We start from the raw sequence: 17,113 nt of genomic DNA on the forward strand, positions 1-17,113 counted from the left end.
TTCACAAATGGATGGTTCATCCTGTCCTGAGCATTTTTTCGCAGCGACTGTCCTGTTTTAGCTTAGACTTTTCTAATGGTAAAACGACAAATAAAATGTATGAACAAATAACACAATAAACTACCGTGCCTGACAGGATCTGTCTTCATTTCTCTGTAGCGTATGCAAGCCAACAAAATACAAAGAAGAATTAATAATGGGGAGTGTGCCACAATTTGATATGCTCAAAGACCTTCTTTCCTCAGGTTAGGTATGGCTGGTTCATCAATATTCCAACAGAATATTGGTAACAGACTGTCATGGAGAAAATATATTTTGGCAAGACTTTTGAGAAACAACCTATTTATTTTGGAGCTATGTTTACATAAGTAGTTATAGTAGAACCACATTTCCTAAAGGAAAGCATTTATTGGTTTGCTAATAACTTTGGCGCTGTTTGATGCATCTTTATTTAACATTCAAAAAAAGTTCACCCACCTCAGCTCCTTCCTGGATCTGTCAACTGGGGGCTAGGAAAAAGAGGGGGTCCCAAAACGTGTTTTCCATAGGAAAATTGAACAGCGATAATGCAAAATCGGCACCAAATGTGGCAGAAAGCTAGATGTTGGTCTAGAATGTTTGCTTTTTATGATTTGAGGGAAGTCCATTCAGTAGTGTTGAATACTTAAGGTTTAAAATGTATGTATATATCATGCCACAGAGGATCCGTGAATCCAACAGATCAAAAGTTATGATCGGATTGCCTCCCATCACATCAACAACGATGGCAGCATCCACATTAGGACTCGGGGACTGCCCTGCCCTTTTGGGCCTCATGGGGGGTGGGTGCAGGGGGACCCACCATGGGAGCAAAAAAGTATTTTTTAAAACTGTATGTGGATCCTCTTGTGGACCAGAGCCTAAGGTGGGGTCGGCATTTATTTTTTGTGCATTTTTAGTCCCCGAGGACTCCATCCCCTGGAGCTGCCTTTTAATGAATGGAGAATGGGCATGTGGCTTCCCCTCCCTGAGCCTTTTTAGATTCTGGGCACCATATCCCTCTGGGTGGCTTTTTAAAAATTGGCACGGGGTGGCAATCCTCCCCTCCATGAGCCTTTCCAGACACTACGAAACACATCCCTTGGATCCGATTTATAAAATAAATTAAAAAATCATTTAGGGGAGGGGCATGCAACTCTCTTCACCAAGCCTCTTTGAAGCCCCAGGGACCTCATCCTCGAGGGCGAGTGTGTTTAGTTGGGGGGGATTGTCGGGCCCCCTCCCCTGGCCATATATAGTCCCTAGGGGCCACATGTTGGTGCAGTGTCCCAGGTACATCTGTGTTTCTGGCTCAGAAGAGTGCAGGCAGGGAATATAATTTGTATTCTCTGCCCACTCTCTGCTGGGCAGGGAACACAACTTTGCTCCTGCCTGGGTGGTAGCAGAGAAAAATGCTACCCGCTAGGCCAGGAGCAAAATGAGTGTGCTCTCTCCAGCAACACAGTGGGTGCTGTCTGGGAAGCCGGTGGCAGCCACAGGGGCCTTGGGTTTCCCCAGCAGCCCCTAATGAAGTCTGCTTTGTGGGTGCCTTGTGTGGTCACCAGAGCACCCACTTAAACAATGCCGGCTCCTGACTGCACCACAATGGGTGCTGCATAAGGAACTGGTTGGGACAGTGTGGGCCCCTAATACTGCCATTTGTTGTGGTTGCCCCGGCACCATCACAATGAGTAACCTTACTATATTTTTTAAAGCAGCTGGAGCTCTTATGCTATTCAGCTGGAGTGCATGGACCTCTTGTGGTTGGTACTATGGTTGCACTTTGTTGCCTGAAATATTTTTTTAAAGATTCAAAGACATAAATAATGCTTTATTGAAAATATAGTCACTATTGGTAAGCATTGCAATTTGTCAATTTATGAAGGGTTCAATTACAAAATATCGCCTCTGAAACTATCACTATACCAACATATAAGAATATCGTCGTCAAAAATCACTTCATCCTATACTTTTAATGTAAAGTACAAAAATATAGGATACAAATAAAATTGTCACGAATATTGTTGTACAAAATATATATATTTTTAAAAATATATATAAATAATACACATTAAATATATTAAAAATAACTGATACAATACAAATTAAAATATATTTAAATAATTTTAAAATAAATATAACTTCTACTTATTAAAAGGAACACATATATTAAGATATATTTAGTTCCATACATAGTTGATTAAACTATGAATTTCAATTTGTATTATAATGTAATAATGCAATAACATTTAAAAAATATATATATATATACACACACACACACACACACACGTAACCAGTAACTTAAAAATATCTCGACATACTCATTTAATTACAAATAAAATATATTAAACATTAAAAAAATTAATTATAAGTAAAATAATTTTAAATACACAAACTTAATATAAGTAAACATAAACTAAACTTTAAAAATGTACAAATACTACGTATACTATTCACACTCCATTTAAAAAAAACAGTATAAAAAGTGTTGGACTCAGGGTAGTTAAAATGTAATATTCCCACTCCACTCAGTGTAAGAGTAGGAAAAGTGCTGGACTTCGGATGGGTAAAATTTACTATTCCCACTCCAGTCAGAGGAAAAGTAAGGAAAGTGTTGGATTGGGGAGGGTTAAAATGTACTATTCCCACTTCAGTCCATGTGAGAGTAGGGAAATTATTGAATTGCAGAGGGGTAAAATTACTATTCCCCCGCCAGTCAGTGGAAAAGTAGGGAAACTGTTTGAATGCAGATGGGTAAAATTTACTATTTCCACTTCAGTCAGTGCATAAGTAGGGAAATTGTTGGATCGTAAAGGGGTAAAATGTACTGCTCCCACTGCACTACTAGAAACAGACTAAATCATTCCAAAAGTATACTTATTTTTTGTAACTGTAAAAATATAAAAAGTTTATATAGAATTGTTTAAAAAACTAAACCAATGAACTATTTTAAGACCTATAAATTAATACAAGTACTATTTTATTTAAAATGCCAAATGTTATTCTCAAATTAATAGCAAGCAATAAATACAATGTTATTTAGAAATAAAAATACCTGTATAATTACCACAAACAATACATTCCATAATTTAATAAAAATATTTTTCTATTTTTATATTTGTTATTATATAATTTCTCCTACACTTCTACATACTATACAAAACACATTTGCCCTTTCTTCACTGTGTTCCTTTATTTTTCTTCCTCCTTGTTTCTCCATTCTCTGGTCTACCTCTCTTGACCTGGTTCAAAGTCTGATGATAAAAACAATGTCCCAGTTTCCAAAAATGAGCACTGGCCTGCTCCGCTGGCAACCTTTGACGCTAATTAAGCACTGCACTTTAGTATATTCATGCACATGAATTTCCTACTGTCTGTCCTATTTTTTGCTGCTGTGTATTTTAGACTGTCAATCCCAGAACGTGTTAATTATTGCAACGGTTTATATTTAAGCTCTTTGGTCCAGTGTAACTCATTGCAAAGATTGTAACAACCACAGACTGATGATTCAACTCTCTCATTCCAAACACCGATATCTTATTTCAGCTTTCATTAAATTTTCTGTTTAAAACAGGCAGGACTGATGGCTGGCCCAATTGCTCCTGAGATTGACCATCAGCTTGAATTCCATCTTGCAACTGCTGAGGACTTTGAGGGGGTTATGGCCATTTCTGGAGATGTTTATCGAGGATTGGACTACTTACCAGTGAAATATCACAGCTGGCTGCAGGAGACCAACCGGAGGACGTTTGTAGCTAAACGCAAAGGGCAGGTGGTGAGTCAACCAAGATGCTGGTCATCCAATCAACTTCTTGCAAGCTTTGTTCTGCCTATCACCACTTCCAAATCTGAGCACCACCTAACCCTGGGTCAATGTGACTAAATATTATCCACTTCTGGTCACTCTTATCTCCTTTGCAGCTTTAATATGTTTTAAGTACCGCCGTGGCCGTAGGTCTCTTTTCTCTCTATTAGTGCTGTACCTGGTCATCTTTTGCTCTGTATCCCCTTATACTGCTATGTTCATGTATCCTCTCTGCTGCTCTGCCTCTGTATCCTCTCCACTGCTCTGTCTCTGTATCTTGTCAGCTGCTGTTAATATATTCCCTCAGCCATTCTGTCTCATTTTCCTCTTTGCTCTTTGTCTTTGTGTCCTGTCACCTGCTCTCCTCTGTATCATCTCTGCTGCTCTGTATCCTCTTTGCCACTCTGTTTATGTATCCCCTCTGCCTCTGTCTCTGTATTCACCCACCTGCTGTCTTTGTCCCCTCTGCCGCTCTGTCATTGTGTTGTGTCGCCCGCTCTGTCTCTGTCTCCCGTTGCCCGCTCTGTCTCTGTGTCCCGTCGCCCGCTCTGTCTTTGTGTCCCATCACCCACTCGGTCTCTGCATTTCCTCTGCCGCTCTGTCTCTGTGTCCCCTCTGCCGCTCCCTGTCCCTGTATCCCCTTGTCCCCTCTATTTCTTCTCATTGCTCTGACTCTGCCCACATTTCTTATTCCTGTCTCCAGCTTTCTCCAGTATCCTTTATGAATGCACTAATACTTCCTTGCTCTTTCCAGTCCTCTCATCCTCACCTGTCTAGGATTGTGTCAGTGTGCTGATCCTATCTTCACACCTCTTTATATTACAGTGGCTATCTATACTCTGGCAGTGTCCTCCTCACCAGGCCTCTGCTCACACTTCTTCTATTATATACAGTGATCTATTTTAAAAATAATAAGCTCACATGAATACCTCTGTTCCTCTCCACTCGCCTCTACTTTTTCTGCTTGCACACTACAACACTTTAACTTGCTTTCATTGTGCAAGTGTTTATGCTCTTCACACTTTGGCAGCATTAAGCACTTTGGGACTTCTTTTGAGTTTAGCAGATGTTGGACATCTGCCAAAGATCTAGAGATGCCCTCTCCATGCTGTTTAGAGTGGATAGGGTGATAAATGTTGTGGCAGCAGAAGAGTTGTTGGAACCATTGTTGTGTTTTTAATGTGTAACAGACACGAGCATGGTACTGCGTATCATGTCTCGTGTCTGTCTAGTGGATGCATCTTTCAAAATGGAACGCAGTTGGGTGGTTAGCGGGTTAGAGAATGTGCGGCATTAAGTAACTGACTTATGTCCGCTTCGGACCTGTGTATCCTGATTAAACCTTCAGAAAGTGATCTTATGACTCCGGGCTTTCTTTCCTACAAGAGTCACTCTTGCTACATCTACAGGTCTCTCTCCTCATTGTCCTGAATGCACTTTAGCATAAATTACACCCTTTCCAGTTATACGTCCCAAAGATTCCTTTTACCTAAGTGTGAGTTGACAATACAGGCACTTTGATGCCTCATCAGGGTATTAAGCGCTATAGAAATACAATTACACTTCAGTCCACTAACATTGCCCTGCAAGAAGCGCTTTTACTACCTTAAGTTTCCAGCCTCAACGTGCAAACTGAACATTCACCTCAGTTCGTAGTGTATTCTAACCTTCGAAGATGGCAGTACTCCTAATAGATATTCTGCGAAAAGACATGATTTGGAGGTGGGCAAGGTGGGCAGTAACATAGCAGCCACAGAAAATGGTCAGATACCCCATTGTCCAACATTTCAAAAACACTCTTTCTGGTGGACAGTCTATCTAACCACAGGTTGCTCACTACCCTCCTGCCTCCCCTTTCTATTGAGAGACTTCTCTTTAACATTTCCAAAAGTCTAAAGTTAGTATACAACAAGGTGATGGATGGAATGCTTGAATGAATCTCCGCGACTGGCAATAGCTCGGGCTGCATCCCAATCCACCGTATTTTGCCCACCGTGTCACCTCAGTTTGGACCCAGACATATGCAAATCAGTTTTGACCCTGATCCAATGGGAACAGTTAAGTCCAAACTGCCCAGCTAGGTCCTCCCTGAACCAGAATACAAGCAACCCAGGACCAGTCCCCCCACACCCCCCATGATAAGGTCTCTTCAGCCAGGTATAGCTTGGTTTCAGTGGCACAGTGAGCCCCGGACCCATGTCTGGGCATACCCGTCCCACTTAATGAGTCAACTTTCACAACAATAAGGAGATGATGAAATGCTTGAATTAATCTTGGCCACTGGCAATTGTTCGGGCGGCATCCCAATCAAAGGTTTTTCACCCACGATGCTGCCTCAGTTTGGAGCCAGCCACAGGCAAATCAATCTTGATCCTCCTCCAATGGGAACAGTCCAGCACAACTGTCAAGTCCGGTCCTTCCTGAAAAGGAATACTAGCAACCTAGGACTGGTTTCACCCTAAGGACTCATCAGCCAGATGTAGCTGGAGTCCAGTGGCACAGTGAGCACTGTGTCACTGGAATCAAGATATACTGCAATTACAACAAGGTGGGATGAAATGATTAAATTAATCTCAGCCAATGGCATTCGCTCAGGCTTGCATCCAAATCTATCCATCACCTTATTTTTTTATGCCCTAAGTGCTGGACTGCTCTCATTGGAGCAGGGTCAAAACTAATATGCACAAAGCTTGGTCCAAACAGAGGTGGCATGGTGTGCGAGAAACAAAGGATTGGGATGCGGCCCAATCGATTGCCAGTGACTGAGATCAATTCAAGTATTCCATCCGTCACTTTGTGTTTTTTTTTTTTTACATATGTTAGTATGCCTCACACTGGTGCAGACAATTATTCATTCTCTGCTTCTGAGGGCACGGAAAAGGATAACGAGTATTGGCATAGCCAATAGGTCTCGCTTTTGGGACCTTATAAGTATTTAGCATTCATGCAAGTTTAAGCTATTGGCATTGTCAATGATAATGCCTTATATATATGTTTTAAAAACCAAAACATAAATAAAAGGCATTACAATGCCAATAGCTCAAACTCGCGTACATGCGAGACCTATAGCATTGCAAAAGATTTATAAAGAGCGGACATTACCAATTTGCATAAAAAAATGCAATTGCAATGCAATAGGTTTTGCATTACTGAATGTTTAAGCTACTGGTGTTGCAAATAATACTGCTACACCAATAGCTCAAACTTTCAGTAGTGGGAGACCTATTGCATTGCAGATGCTCATTTGTCTATTTTACATGTTTGCCCTCATAAAACGTCTCATCAGTTTTCATAAAGCTGGCACGACTGTAATGCTGCTAAAAGAACATGTTTGGGCTCTATGACGAGCTACACTAACCCCAGGGCTTTAGGAGTTCTCCCCACCTTTTTTGTTTTAATCATATCAATATCAAATATAAAAGTTCAATGCCTGCCAGCGTCTCCGCTTGAAAAGGGTTGGAGCTGCTTTCTGTTAATGTCTAGATGCATATGCGGCCTAACGCTTGTAAATACAGAATCTCTAGATTTATATTAAAAACACAGCATGAAGGTTTCCAGCAAACAAAGCAAGTAAAAGCATATGGAGCTTTTAGGAGTTTCCAGATGTGGGCTGATTGCGCAGTCAAACGGGATCTCCCAAGTATAGCGAGGCGATAGCCAGGAGTTAATAAAAGGTGAACACTTTACGGAGGGAAAGGTAAACAAGGAGCCATCAGACAGGTTGCAAGGCGCCGCTATTTGTTATCGTGCTTCCCACTCCACTTTAAATCAGAAGTATTTGCAATGCAATAGGGCTCGCATTATTGAAAGCTTAAGCTACCGGCGTTGCAAATAATACTGCTACACCAATAGCTCAAACTCTCATGTCTTATAGATTGTCTGCTGTGACAAGCGAAGGGCGCTCAGGAGACAGCAGCAAGGGAAATGGTTAAGAGTGGAGGAGGGGTGGATAGATGAGGGTCAGACAGGACAGCGAGATCTCTCAACAGTGAACAGCGGGAGGGGCTGATTGGGGATGGAGAAAAACAGTCTGCTGTGTGCGTTCGGGAAAGAAATGAGAATAAAAGCGGCGCCATACATAAAAAGTTAAAGACGCGCTTAAAGTGAATGTGGTGCCGTTCATTTACAAATGCACGCACTCGTGTGTGGAAATAGTGCAGGAGCATCTTGAACACCATGCTGGTGATGGAAGGGGGTCAAGTAGAAGCCGGAAGCTTTTGCTATATGTAGCCTTAAGCCAGGGGAAGAGAGGTTTCTTAGGGTGATTAAAACAAAGCCTTGTGGAAATCACAGTGATATAAAGCACTGCTGGGAGAGGCACGCCTCTTCAGATCAGGGTGTCATTTAAAACAAGACGCGCGAAAAGGAAATAAAAGAAGATGCGCGGCCGCGAGACACGCTCTCTGGTGGAGGAGGGGCAGAGCAAGGCGCTTGGGAGAGCAAGCGAGCGGAAAGCCAGATGGCGCCTGATCGGGTGCTGAAAGCTGGCGGCTGCGGGCGTTCCCGCGCCCATAACCGCAAGCGCTAGGCCAGCAAAAGCGTGTAGTAGCACTTTTAAAAGCCCACTTACTAAATGTCTTGCAGGCAGCGCATGCGCTGGCTCAGGCGAGACCTAAAAATAAATAAGGCTACGTGCTGTCACTTCTGGGTGGTACTGAGCAAACGTGACACTGTACTGCGCCACCTAGAGGCAAACGGAAGCACTGCTGAAGAAAACTTTCAGGATCAAGTTTGGCAGCTAAGGTGAGAAATCTGCTTCTTGATAAAGTATTCACCAGAAGTAACACTACCTGAGATAAGTAATGTGTTTTTTTGTACTTGGCTACTTTAGGGAAAGTATCACTCATCCATTTCTGCATAGTTTGCCGCCTAATCCCTTGCATTTTTTATGGTAATCAAGCAAGGTCAGTTCTTTGGGAGATATCTCAGTTTGATGGGCGAAAGACTTAAGCAAAGCACCAGTAACTGTTCTTTTTCTCTTTTGGATTTATGTAATTGACTTTTTTTGGGTGGCTGCTTACATAGCCAGTCTCTAGTAAACAGTGTTTTTTTACTATTTACCTGGCCAAGGAATCGAAATCGGAGGATATGCAGATTTTCGCCAAGAGCTTTGCAAATAAACTTCACAAATATCCTTGTTGATGGGCCACAGGCCCGCCGAATAGCAGAGCTTTTTTGCTATTTTACAAGCAGTTGGTCAAATAGCAAAGAAATGCCTCTATTTACACAATGGCCAACTAAACAGCAAAGATTCTGCATAGTTTAGTTGTAGGCCAAGTAAATCTTTATTTGGTGCAGCAGCCGAGCCATCAGAAAAATAGTGAAGTTTCTCTATTGTTTAAATGGCCACTAATTAAACAGCAAGTATTTTGTACTAATTTGCTGGTATACCAAGCCAACCTACCACGCACGCAACCTGGGCTTCATCCTGGACTCCTCCCTCTCGATGACCAGACAAGTCAACGCCGTCTCCTCATCGTGCTTCAACACCCTGCGTATGCTTCGCAAGATCTTCCGCTGGATCCCGACCGAGACCAGGAAGACAGTCACCCAGGCACTCGTCACCAGCCGACTGGACTACGGAAACGCCTTCTATGCCGGAACCACAGCCAAGCTACAGAAAAGACTCCAGCGCATCCAGAACGCCTCCGCCCGACTCATCCTGGATGTCCCCCGACGCAGCCACATCTCCAGCCACCTGAGGAACCTGCACTGGCTCCCCGTCGACAAGAGTATCACTTTCCGGCTCCTCACCCACTCGCACAAGTCTCTCCACGACCTGGGCCCCAAGTACCTCAACGACCGCATGACCTTCTACACGCCCACCCGCCAGCTACGGTCCACCAACCTCGCCCTCGCAGCCGTACCACGCATCCGAAGAGCCACCGCCGGAGGAAGATCCTTCTCTTACCTGGCTGCCAAGACATGGAACTCCCTCCCCATCCACCTTCGGCTGACCCAGGACCATCTCGCCTTCAGGAGACAACTCAAGACCTGGCTGTTCGAGCAGTAGCATACCCCTTCCCCTAAGCGCCTTGAGACCCTCCCAGGTGAGTAGTGCGCTATACAAATGGTATGATTGATTGATTACCAAGAAATACAAAACTTTGCTTTACACCCGGCTGCTGGCTAAATAACATCTAGACTATAGCCTTCATTCATACACCACGTAAATAAATAAAAAAAATTCCTGCAGTTATAGTGGTTTTTAGCCAAATGGTACAACATCTCTACTATTTAGCAGGACACCAGACAAATAGCGAACTTGCTCTGCTGTTTGCCTAATATATTGACCAAATAGCGCTCGATCTCTTGTTCTCCGTTACTGGCTTAATAGTACAAACACTCAGCTATTTATTTGTTAACCAGTTAAAATAATACAGACTTTATATTCATTATCTGAAAGCTAGTTCAGAAGTGACATTCCGCTGCCATGTGGCCAGCTGTTGTCCAGCTACTACAGAATCTGTTGCTTTATGCCTGGCTGCTAGCTAATAGTGCAGCATCTTTGTTAAAAATGAGGCCTCAGATTGACTAGAACAGAATAACTGCCCTTTTCTGGACTGTTGACTTGCTATGCCCTACCATAAAGTGTTTTGTTGATTCCACAATTAATTGTGGTTTCATGTTACATTTATAGTGGAAAGAGGACACTTTCCCCATAGATAAATAAATTGTTGGCCTACGCTGATGTCCTGATTCATCGGTTAGTTTCATCAAGGGACTGTGCATGACTCCAGGGGAGCTGTTGCAGGCTAGGAAAAGAGTCCATATCATCATTAGACACACTTTTCATTATTTTTATTTTTAATGCAATTTATACTCCCTCTCCTCTGTCAGCTGCTCCCCCCCCCCCCCGCACACATTTTTTGTTGGTTACCCTGTCCTGATGAAGACCCACTTCTGAGGTCTTAATTGGCCCCATACACCCAACTTCGGTCGAAACATCAAAAATCTCCATTTTCCAGTCTGGACTGAATATATTATCCACAGAGAGGGATTATTGACTCAAGCAATTGCTTTTATATCATGGATGTAAACATAGCTGCTCGATATGACAACAGACCGGCTTATTGGAGTATGCTATGATCACTCCTGATTGAAATTGAATTGTTTATGCTGTGATTCTCCCTTCTTCTACCACTCCGTTTTGTTTCTGAACACCTTGTTGAACACAATGGAGCAACCATTCTAAGTAAATAGTGTATATATGCTGTTGATACTGAATGCAATTTGAATTATGTGCCCTCATTTGTGTTTGTGTGTGTGATGTATTTGTTTAGTTACTCTTCCTCTTTCAGAAATGATACCTACCCTTTTCCTCAGGATTGGAGGTTTAGGATTACTTGTGCAGAATCAGGATATGCTAATTAATTTGGCGTACCCCTTGCTTTCATAGTGTCCGTTATTGCCATTTTGTTGCCTGTATCGCATTGTACCCAGGCACATCAGCTATGTGGGTTACCCCTTCATTTTGTACTGCCCTGACCCACAGGTAGATAAGATGCGGTGTGCTATTCTTCCAGCAGCTGGGTAGATAGTAAACATTATGTAGCACTCGGCCAGCAACCAAGTATGCAACAGAAGTTATGTGCTACTTAGACAAGCTCATAAGCAGAGAAATATCAATAAATATTTGTGTATATCGTTTAACTAGTGAATGCATAAAAGGCATATATTTGTGCTATTATATAAAAGGACCAATTCAGAGCCAAGCAAAAGATTTTTCCCGGAAGATACGGTTATGATTTATTATAGATTTAATTGAGAGTTGAAATGTACATGGTAAAATCAAATGTATTTACTCGTGCACTTAACAGGAGTTACATGTGAGCTGTAGTGGGAAACGCATGCAATTTTGGACCAGGAGATTCCAGGTCGAGTATGATTTTCCCCTTTCCAGACCAGAAAACTCAGAAAATCTAGTAATGTGAGTGGAAATAATGGCCGGAAGTGGTATTTCAAGGTCAGATTTCTGCAATCCGGTTACCGCGCAAGTTGGGATTGGGGTCCTAGGCCAGAGAAAACTCACTATAAACTTGGCGGACAGTTCAATCCCAGAGAGAGTTTGTTTTCCTTTTGCCTTGATACCCCTTAGCAGTAGATTACCATTGCCTTTTGCCAAAGGATGGGTAAATTGTGATGTTTTTTTTTCACTGAACATCTGAAGTAACTTAAACATATACAACACTATCATCAATAGGTTCAAATAGATAGCCTATAACGATAGTAACCAGAGAACTTTTAAAAATATTTATCAGTTATAGTCATTATTGTTTTTGACATCCCAGATAGAAACACTTGAAACTTGGAAAAATTGAACTGAATAAAGGCCTCTGGATCGTAATGAAATACAGCCTGAGCTAAGCTACAGTAGGAGACCGCTGTCTGTCTGGATGGCAGAGGTCATTATCTCCTTCACCCTGAAAGGACTCCCGTCTGCAAATATTTAGAAGATCACTTGAGGCCCTGTTGTGATCTCTGTGCATTTACAGGGGTCATTCATCTCTGCCCTTCTCTCTGTGTCACCATGCTGGCTCAGAGTCCCTTCACAGGTCATCTGAAATCCACTGTTACTCCTCTGGTGGGTCCCATGGCTCTTTAGTCTTACTTCTGATAAACTTTGATCAGCTCTAATGGTGTCTTTCCTGAGTGCTCTCTCTGATTCCTTTGCGAACCTTTCCAACATCAGACCTCCAAACTAATATCTGCTTGCTGTCTGATACTCTGTTCTCCAAGCCTTCAAATTCCAAGGCCTTCTACTCCCACCAATATCTGCTGCTCTTCAAGATTATTTGAGCCCTTTTTCTAGCCCAAGAGATTCCAGAACTCCTTTCCATACTCTGTTATTCTCACTGATGGCTTCAGAAACCTTTGTTTCAGACTTGGGGATCGCATACACTCCGTAAGGACTCTGATCACCTTAATGTCCCACTGCCAGTCCTCAGAATCCATATTACCTATTGGGGTCAATCCTTGGGATGTTTAAATAGCCCTCAAACACAACACCAGAATGCTCTTCCCTATCTTTATTTTTAAAAAAAAAAGTTTAATTCTTTCTGCCACGCTTTAAAGTCCACTGCTTGCCCTCGTGTCTAATATTTGCATTGCTTGATTCAATTCTTTCAATCTCCCCTCTTGCAGTCCGTCCACTACCAATAGGCGAATGCTGATTGCTCCTCAATCAATCCTATAGCTCATGCAATCCTCTCTTTACCACATCCTTATACACATGCCATCCTTAGAATGCACTTGTAGCATCCCTGCTGAAGCTCAGACCTCCTCTTCTATTCAACGCTCTCAGTATTAACTGCTGGCTCAGTGAATCTGTCAACCCTCTTTGAAGCCACTGATGCTAGCTGTCAAAGCCTGTTATATCCCTCTGTGCTAGTCTTCAACCACCTCCACTGACCTCAACTCCTTTTAGCCCCTCTGCGAGTCCTCCCTCTCAGCAGCTTTTATACTCACCAGCCCTCTGAAGCCATACACTAATGACCTTCAGATTCACAGCTTTGCTAGCCCTATAACCCTATGTGCCCCTCTTTCCCTGCAGGGCATCAAATGGCTGAGCCTGCTTGCCGGTCCTCAGAAACTCTTGATACACTCTTTCAATTATTTACGATTTCAGAAGCGTACACCTGGCTCTCCTATTCCCACTGTCTTCTTCAGAATGTATTTCCTGATCCACTGCGTCCTCTACCAGTTGTTCGAACCCCTGTCAGCCCTCAAGCTCCTTCTACTTGCCCTGTGTTGGTCATTAATGACCCTCAGATTCCCTACAATCCCTTCTACTCGCTTAAAACTCCTTCGGCCCCCACTATCCGCTTTCAAAGCACTCTGCCAGCCAGCAGAGTTTTGCAAAGTCCCAGTGTTTGGAGTATATTTGCCAGTTATAACACAAATAACCTCTCTGTTGGTCTTTCGAGCCAACTTTATCATTCTCCTTTTTCTTTATCTCAGAGCTTTCTGGAGCTCAGACCACAACTGCTGGCCACAACTTTCAGTGCCACTCCTGCTGGTCATGAGAACCCTTTGCTGTTCCTCTGAGCTGTTGTGCTGATTCTGTATCCTTCATTAAATTAGTAGTACCTCTCTTCTGGATATGAGCCCCCTTTTTTTTGGTCCATACTGCTGCTTAGTCTGCTCTTATTATTCCTTGACATCCTCTGTCTATGTAAGCCATTTTGAGCAGCTCTAAACCATAATATATTTTCCATCCTTCATATAACCATATCTTACTTTACCCATGATCTCTCCTACTCGATCACCTTTACCAAGTTTCAGAAGCCCTCTCAGGTCTCCTACCCAGTTCTTCTGGCCTCAGAATCCCTGACCAGAATGAGGCACCCTCTCTTATTTCTCACAGTTACTTTGCTGCCCTAGCAACCCTCCCATCTGGTAGCCCACAATACCCCTCTGTTATCCTTGGCCTGGCTGCCAGGTGGCTCTGGATAATACACATCATTGCCAGCCAATCTGTGTCAATTTAGCAGTCCTGATCCTTCTACTGCTGTTTTTTCTAAGTTCCGGGTCCTTCTTAACCTTTTAATTCTCATCTTCTTCCAGCAGGTTATCCGTGGTGGAAGAAATTAGATTATTAATTAGGAAGAACGAATCCTTAAAGTCCCTTAAATAATCTGAGGTCAACCCGCTGGCAGAAAAGGCACAGAGCAGACAGGCTTAATTAAGGGCAATGTCTAAAGTATTTATAGCGTATCAAAACTTAATAAAGTTGAAATGCAACACATTAACAAATCACAAACCAAATTAGAAGAATAAAGTAAAAAGTATTTAACAAAATGAAACTCAATAAGGGGAACTGGAGATATGAATTTTGCATTTTATAGGTAGGAATAGTGCCAAGAAGCATAAAGCGCTAATGATAGTCAATGGTCGCAGCAGACTGGTGATCCAGCGGCGCACCAACAACAGATACTCAAATACCATATACTCACCTGGGCCCATAAACACACACACCGTTGAGTAACTGCTGGAGTCAAAGATTGTTTTCTAAAATCAAGATTAGTCACCTTTATTCCTTAACTAACCTTTCATTGATCAAAAAGTTATTTCCTCTGGTCAATGGACCATTAGTTGGAACTAGTTGATGGTGAAATTACACAGATCAACATTTTACTATTATAATGAAATAACCATAGACTCAGGAACATTTTTAAATCTTTATCTAAATTAATTTCATGTGAACCACTGTCAAAGTACAGTACAGTCGTCATTACTCATAGGAGAAAAGATTCCATTAATCAATCATCAAACACATACCTAGTACCTTTGCAATGAGTTATGCTCAGGAAGGAGAGGACAGAGAGAAAAGGACATCTGCACATTCACAAAAATAATAATTTCTTAGGATGGAGTGAAAACCAACCCCCTGGCCAAAGGGCTGGTAATGGTCCCCCGTGAAAGATCAGGTGACAAAGGCTTCAGGACAGGATAGATGACCTCTCTAACACCGACGCTTGTGTGGCACCCCTCTATGACACTCTTCCTCCTCAAGATTCTTCTGCGTTCTTCTTCTAAATGAATTTATTTAAGATAGATGGTTCTGCATTCGATTTTCTTCATCAACATCTCTCATTACTCCAACAGCATATTGAGCTCTGCAGCATTCAGCAAATATCCGTCTGACTAACTAACTAAGACTACCTCAATTATACCCTTCTATATTCATGTACCACCCATTAATGTTTCAATATCGTAAAAATACTACTTCTGATTGGACAGGCAAGGGGGAAGATCATCACACCATGCTTATGTCATCTTAGTTTAGCAACTTATTGTTCATAAATCCAACCCCTTAATTTTTATTCCAAAACTTTATTCCCACCTGTATTCACATCTCATTAGAAACAATTGTTTTATTTTGTCTTGATCATCCATTCATCCAGAGGTCTCCAGTGCTTCTTCCCAGGATATGTAACTTTTGTGTCCTTGCATTCAAGAGTATCGTCATTCTTCCGGCTCAATTTCAACACGCATGCGCGGAGGTCACACTAATAAGAAAGTCAGAAAGACAAATGTTACTTTCAAGAATAAATGGTTTCACTGTATACCACCAATCCCTACTCTAATCCCATTTATTTATTAATGCTTTCCTCGCATTAGCATTAGTAAAGTAGCTTGTTTTAATTTCAGCTAAGCAGATGCCATGCATGTGAGCTTTTAAGCCACCATATTAGTATTTTCTGCTCATGCGCAAGAATTTCCCTCCAAGCCACAGCTCGTCATACTGCGTAGATGCAGTTCATTCATGCGCAACAAAGATTTCCTGTTAGCAGCCATTTTATAACTTTGCTCTAGTTACTTGCATTAGTAAACACATAAGCAAGTTTCTTTGACCCTTATTTTTATGTGGTGTGTATTAGTTTTACACAATACGTAATTAATACAATATTAGGGAGTTAAATGAGAGGATTGTTTCTGAGCAAGTCTCTTTTCTAGGAGTCATTGCTCCATCATTGGAATCTAGGTGTAGTTTGACACTGACCGTGAGGGAGTGAGGGTCGGATACACAAACCAGGTTTGCCCTGGTCAAATATTTTACTGTTGGACTTGGCCCTTTTTGCAGGGTTATCCCCAAACATTTTGGTTCTTCCTCCTATTTTTCCTGAATTGTTTTTGTTGGCTTAAGGACTCTGGGCACTTTACCATTGCTAATCCGTGCTAAAGTGCATGTGCTCTCTTGTAAATTGTGAACATAATTGGTTATCCATTTTTTGGCATATTTGATTTACTGGTAAGTCCCTAGTAAAGTGCACTGCGTGTGCCTGGGCCTGTAAATCAAATGCTACAAGTGGGCCTGCACACCACTGGAATCAAGCTAGCCGGGCTGATGAGAGGTGTTACCTCGAAACCGGGCCGGTCCTCGGATGCTTGTTTCCGTTCTGGGAAGGACATGGCTTTTGTAGTTCGGACTGGACTGTTCCCATGGGGCACAGGGTCAGCGCTGATTTGCATATCGCCATTGTCTAATCCAGGGTGGTGTGGAGTGGAAAAACGATGGATTTGGGCCCAGATCTTTGGACTGGGGTGAATGTGTGACATTGATCCACATTCTGTCCATCATTGTTGTGTTTGCAGGTACCGCTCTAAGTGTACTGGGGATGCTCAGACGTGAGTCCCAGGCACTCCACACCACTGGAATCAAGCTAGCCGGGCTGATGAGAGGTGTTACCTCGAAACCGGGCCGGTCCTCGGATGCTTGTTTCCGTTCTGGGAAGGACATGGCTTTTGTAGTTCGGACTGGACTGTTCCCATGGGGCACAGGGT

At 42.5% G+C, this 17,113-nt stretch overlaps 1 protein-coding gene across 1 annotated transcript in view; it reads left to right on the plus strand.

Moving 5' to 3' along the window:
- Nucleotides 1–17,113, plus strand: part of LOC144799728 (histidine N-acetyltransferase-like) — a 189,020-nt gene that overhangs the window by 102,322 nt on the left and 69,585 nt on the right. The window contains exon 2 of the mRNA XM_078671244.1: nt 3,596–3,796. Within this exon, the coding sequence (XP_078527370.1) occupies nt 3,605–3,796 (192 nt within the window). The 5' untranslated portion in view covers nt 3,596–3,604. The remainder of the gene's footprint in view (nt 1–3,595; nt 3,797–17,113) is intronic.

The sequence above is a fragment of the Lissotriton helveticus genome, chromosome 12 (genome assembly GCF_964261635.1).
Source record: "Lissotriton helveticus chromosome 12, aLisHel1.1, whole genome shotgun sequence".
NCBI classification, from domain to species: Eukaryota; Metazoa; Chordata; class Amphibia; order Caudata; family Salamandridae; genus Lissotriton; species Lissotriton helveticus.